This window comes from Sinocyclocheilus rhinocerous, unplaced genomic scaffold, assembly GCF_001515625.1.
Source record: "Sinocyclocheilus rhinocerous isolate Xijiao unplaced genomic scaffold, SAMN03320098_v1.1 scaffold62, whole genome shotgun sequence".
NCBI classification, from domain to species: domain Eukaryota; kingdom Metazoa; phylum Chordata; class Actinopteri; order Cypriniformes; family Cyprinidae; genus Sinocyclocheilus; species Sinocyclocheilus rhinocerous.
Window position 1 is genome coordinate 47,077 of NW_015656585.1, and position 5,725 is coordinate 52,801.

The window sequence follows — 5,725 nt, forward strand, 5'->3', positions numbered from 1 at the left end:
GCCGCTCTCTCTAGTAAAGACGGACGTCTGCCTCGCATATACCGCCTGTTCCGATAGAGGACTGACCGCTGGCACCATCTAGACGCAAATATGAGGACTGACCCAACAAATATCATTCTGGACTGGAATTTAAGTGCAATGCTTAGACTGTGGTTGCATTTCATCTATAAAGTACTTAAAACGTGAGTTTAAAACAATAGTTGACCCAAAAATTCTGTCATTATTTAATCACCCTCATGTCATTTCAAAACTGTAGGACTTTCTACCGTGGAGCATAAAAGAAGATATTTTGAAAAAAGTCAGTTTTTTTTGTCTATAAATTTTAAGTCGATGAGCTCTAATGGGTTTGGTTCTTGAACATATCTTTTCTGTTATGCAGAAGAAAGAAAGGTTTGTAATGACATGAGGGTGTGTAAGTGACCATTTTGAAATTGGCAGAGTTTAAATTCACACACCAATGCATTATTTTGCATGATTTTGTTGAATTCGCCATGTGTTTAAAGTAAATGAATGTGTTAATTTCACATTTCCATCTTAATTGGCTCGACAAGTGGACTTTTCCATGGCATTTGTTCACATTTCTGCATTGTTGTTCATAGGCTGTGCTTTTCTGTGTAAAACTGGGCAAACCCAAATGATATTTCACACATCACATACCAATTTTCAGAAAGTTCTACAAAACCTTTATGCTTTAGTCAGTATATTGAAATATCTGAACAGAATGACAAACTGTGCAGTCTACCACTTACCCTTGCTGTGAAAACACAGTGTACAGAATGATAATCCTGTTTTCTCTTGCTAAATCACTGTTAACATGAACCTCTGATCACTAATTAAGAGTTTGTTTGCCAGATTAATGTATGTCTGTTTAGCGGTTTGTGTTGTATTACCCTACAAGAATATATTTATTCCCTTGTACTTCATCAGTACATGTTTACTGTTATATATATTTTTTTTCCATTGCTGCCTATTAAGATGATGGGAATGGTTGAAACTGTAATGAGCAAAAACCCTCATGTTCCCTTCAAAAATAAAAGCTTGATCCTTTGTATTATTTATTTCATGTACACATTTGGTCCAAAACGTGTAATCGAAACAAATAAGAAATAACACCTCAAGTATGAGTTTTGGTATTACTTTACATAGTAAATAAACATTTATAACAGGCTATTATTTGGTTTTAAACAGCAGAATGTACTTGAAGTCACTGAGGCAATCATGAGAAAGGTCGCAGGCACTTTCAGTACAAATAGGACTGAAATTCATGATGTGAATGCATGACTTACTATTACACCAGTCACTGAGATCCATGCGCAAGCAACACCAATACTATGGTCGTTCCTGCTCCCATACATCTGTCACACTTGACATCAAGTAAGCTGAATTATATTGGATATGTTAAGGCAGTAAACGCAAGTATAGTCTGTGCCTCCTCGCTTAGATTTTGCACTCATTTGAACCCAAGGTCAGCCTCTCTACATGATACCACATTGACCTATCAATGACAATCCACCAATAAAAACAACTGCTAACAAATGTTGCTGGTAATTATGCTACAGTACGGTTCCCTTTTATAAAAGAGTACAACTGTTAGCAAATTGTTAGGTAACTCTTCAAAAATGATCCAGGAGCCAATCAAATGAGCTGCCTGGTACTGGTATGTGTTTACAGTTATCAGTTAAAGGTGAGCTAATGGTTTAACAAGGCCATGAAACACTATCAGTTGGAACCATATACAGAAGAGACTGTTTCGGCTTGCAAGTTAAATACCAGAATATGAAATAATACAAAAAATGGATTAGGAATAACTGATGTACAGTACAGCGAAGTTCATTTACTCCGGTCAGTATATTTTATAGATTTCTATAATATTTTATAGTACCAGCTGTCCAGCCGCAGTCTTTTAGTCCCTGGACTGTGCACTTGACATCCGTAGTACCGAGTTATCCTTTGGTCCTGAAAGTCCCGCTTTCCAAGTCAGTACCTCTGTGTTTGAAATGATCAGTTTTAGCACCCTACGGCTCTCACACACTGGTCCCCGATCAGGATATGGTGCAAACCGTGCTGTTATTCTGGTTCTTCATGGCTGCCTCTCTCTTTTTCAGCTCCCTGGTGATTCTCCTTCGGATTCCTTCTAGGTACAGGCTCCTGTCAAACTGGCCAGCACCTAAAGGAATGCTGGGGAGGATAATACACTGATTTAGTGGTTTCTCAAACCTACATGAATAACATCCTGTGAAACATGAACAGACCACAAAACATTAACATTCCATTTTGTAAATTGATGAAAAGCTTGTGTCTACTAGAATAAATCACGTGGTTTGTTTTGTAGAATGACAGTAGAAGGTGTCCCAGGACCCAGTGCTTTTGCGTCATTATCTTTGTAATGCAATATATGTAACATCAATATACAAGAATTACATGAATGTGAATGTAGAGTGAATCTGGTTAACTACTGGTTTAAAAGTTTAGTTCACCCAAACATTAATCTTCGAAATACAATGAAACTTTTGAAGTGAGCTTCCCATATTTGATGAACTATATGTAAGTGCTTTAATCAGTGTTTAACCTGATGCTGAAGTTCAAAAATGACCTTTTTTTATTTTAGTGATATGAATATATATTTTAGTTGATACTGTTTTATTTAATACCTTGTATTTTTAGGTATATTTTTTATGGTACTAAATTTTATTTATGCAATAGTTGTGATCCATTTATTACCTGTTAACCACTTTTTCAGCGTAGATCTGAAAATGACATTTCCATTTCCAACTGCTGGAATTCTTTGGAGCAGACTTAAGTTTGGTCTCTTATCATTTTATTATGTTAATTATTATGAAAAATGCACACAAATACTATTTTAAAATTGTATATGAAATATATATTTACCAAAACATATTTTACTCTAAAACCACAAGAAAATCAAAACCTAAAAAAAGTTGTGTTCCAAATTTGAGGTTGAGATCTCAAAAATTTCCCATTCGTTTTCAATGCAGAAAATTTTGGCTGCTGGAAGTACAAGTGTGACTATTTTCAGAACCATTTGAACTTTTCGAATTATGCCCATGACTTTTTTCTTTTTGTGTTCACATAGTAAGTGCCAAAACCTTTACCAAGTTTCGTACCACTCCAATGAAGAGCACAAGAGGGTTAAATATGGGTAACATACCCTAAATTAAAGCAGTTCAACATTTAAAGCCATCATGTCTCTTAAGAAGACTTGAATTAAACCGCTCGACTCATATGGAATACTTTTACAATGTCTTTATGAAATTTTTGAAACTACGATAGTTTTGGTGACATGGATGAACAGAAATCTCAGGTTTTATTAAATATATCTACATTTGTGTTTCTAAAATTAACAACATGAAGGTGAGTAAATAATGACCAACCCTTTAACTACTTTTCTAGATAACTACCCAGTTAGAAGAAACAAGTGCAAGTGCAACTGTTAAAATCATTGAATAAAGACGCTTACTTATCTCGACCTGGACGAAGTTTGACCTGAAACATGCCGATGACAGGCCGGTGATCTGATGTCTTAATGGACAAGCAAGACATATACTTGACCACTTTAATGTCATCTGCTTGTCTGTTTCGATAAAGAATCCGGTCCTGTCAACAAATGAGGAAAAATCAACAACTGTACTAAAGGGTATGTAGTGATGTATTATCATCATGCAATTAGCAAAAAAGCTTACTGTATATGAGGGTGTTCTCTGCTTTGTGGTGGTGTCATAGACGTCACAACCAATGTCAAACTTGTATGTAGGAGGAAAGTGAATAGATGCTTCCTGAAACCCTTTAAAAATGGAACCTGCAAATGCACAAAGACAGATTCTTCCTGTTAAAGAATTCGTATTTTTCCTTGAAGGGAGCATATGCATAAATTACACAGGACTGTAATTTTGCATCTAACTTGCCTTCTTTCATCTCTTTCAGCAGCTGGTCATGCTGTAATAGTGGGCTCATATCTGCGCCCATAACCTGATTCAAAATGGCCTCCACCTCACCTCTGGCTTTATTCAGGCGGAAATTAAAATCTCCAAACCAGAAGACCTCATCAAAACGGGTTGTGACATCAGCTGAGAATGAGTGGCAAATTTGATCATTCACCGAAAAATAAATACACTATAATTGACAAATGTGACAAATGCAGAAACACTCACATGTTGTGGAGCGGTAAGGGTTTGTATCTGGGAGGTTTCTAGGAAGAGCCAAAGCTTCTATGATCTTGTTGTAATCTAAGATCCTCTCATATACTTTAGAATCTCCAGCTGAGACAAATACAAAGATGGTTGGGTTTATTTATAGTTTATTTATAGTTTATGTAACTGGGTTGTTAAAAATATTCCACTTACAAGTGAAATGGGATGTAATAAAGAGGAAGGATGTCCCGAAGAAAGTAAAGCCGATACCCACAGCTCCTTTAGTCTTAATGTGAGATATAATTCTGGTTGTAACTGTAGCATGTTCCACCTCTGTAACGGCAAAAAAGACAGCTATCTATTATATTATATTATTCAAAAATTTGGGGTCTGTAGGGTTTTTTTTAAATAAATGAATACTTTTATTCAACAAGGTAACATTAAACAAACTAAAAATTTACCGAAAATGGCAGTAAAGATTATATACTGTCACACAAAAAAAAAATATTTCAAATAAATGCTGTTCATTTGAACTGACAATATCATTGATAATTCAACACTGATAATACTAAAGTTTCTTGTGCAGCAAATCAACATATGTGACTCTGGACCACAAAACCAGTCATAAGGGTCAATTTCTCTACAGGTGCATCTCAATAAATTAGAATGTCGTGGAAAAGTTCATTTATTTCAGTAATTCAACTCAAATTGTGAAACTCGTGTATTAAATAAATTCAATGCACACAGCCTGAAGTAGTTTAAGTCTTTGGTTCTTTTAATTGTGATGATTTTGGCTCACATTTAACAAAAACCCACCAATTCACAATCTCAACAAATTAGAATACTCCATAAGACCAATAAAAAAAAACATTTTTAATGAATTGTTGGCCTTCTGGAAAGTATGCTCATTTACTGTACATTCATGGAACATGATCTTTACTTAATATCCTAATGATTTTTGGCATAAAAGAAAAATCGATAATTTTGACCCATACAAAGTTTTTTTGGCTATTGCTACAAATATACCCCAGCGACTTAAGACTGGTTTTGTGCTCCAGGGTCACATATTAGAATTATTTCTGAAGGATCATGTGACACCGAAGACTGAAGTAATGGCTGAAGTAATAAGGTTAAAATGCAACTTTGCATCACAGTAATAAATTACATTTTAAAATACATTAAAATAGAAACATTTTTATTTTAAATTGTAATATTTTACAACATTACTGTCTTACTGTATTTTTGATCAAATAAATGCAGCCTTGGTGAGCATAAGAGACTTCTTGCAAAACATTAAAATATCCTGCTGACCCTAAACTTTTGAACAGTAGTGCACAACATATATTATATCATTTTAATTTGAAGAAAAAAAGCTTTACCTGAACAGAACCATATGAGGTCTCTCCTGACAAATACAGTGAGATAGAGAACGCCATGGGCTGCTGCATACAGCATCACATAATACGGCCCAAGTGTTTCCTGCAGACGGATCTCCCACTCCCTCCTGTGGACAAACATGAAGAGAGTAAATGTGCTGAGTATCAGAAACAGACAAAAAAAAAAAAAACCTGTGAAAA

The 5,725-nt window shown here is 35.0% G+C and overlaps 2 protein-coding genes across 2 annotated transcripts in view; one reads left to right on the forward strand and one right to left on the reverse strand.

Moving 5' to 3' along the window:
• LOC107720195 (mitochondrial-processing peptidase subunit alpha-like) overlaps positions 1–638 on the forward strand; it is a 6,289-nt gene extending 5,651 nt beyond the window's left edge. The window contains exon 14 of the mRNA XM_016527833.1: positions 600–638. Coding sequence (XP_016383319.1) covers positions 600–638 — 39 coding nt within the window. The remainder of the gene's footprint in view (positions 1–599) is intronic.
• A 300-nt stretch (positions 639–938) lies between these two features.
• The window catches only part of LOC107720240 (72 kDa inositol polyphosphate 5-phosphatase-like), a 10,422-nt gene continuing 5,635 nt past the window's right edge, over positions 939–5,725 (reverse strand). Inside the window, exons 6-11 of the mRNA XM_016527878.1 lie at positions 4,362–4,481; positions 4,170–4,277; positions 3,924–4,085; positions 3,702–3,817; positions 3,479–3,615; positions 939–2,178 (exon numbers count right to left, since the gene is read on the reverse strand). Of these exons, the coding sequence (XP_016383364.1) occupies positions 2,043–2,178; positions 3,479–3,615; positions 3,702–3,817; positions 3,924–4,085; positions 4,170–4,277; positions 4,362–4,481 (779 nt within the window). The 3' untranslated portion in view covers positions 939–2,042. The remainder of the gene's footprint in view (positions 2,179–3,478; positions 3,616–3,701; positions 3,818–3,923; positions 4,086–4,169; positions 4,278–4,361; positions 4,482–5,725) is intronic.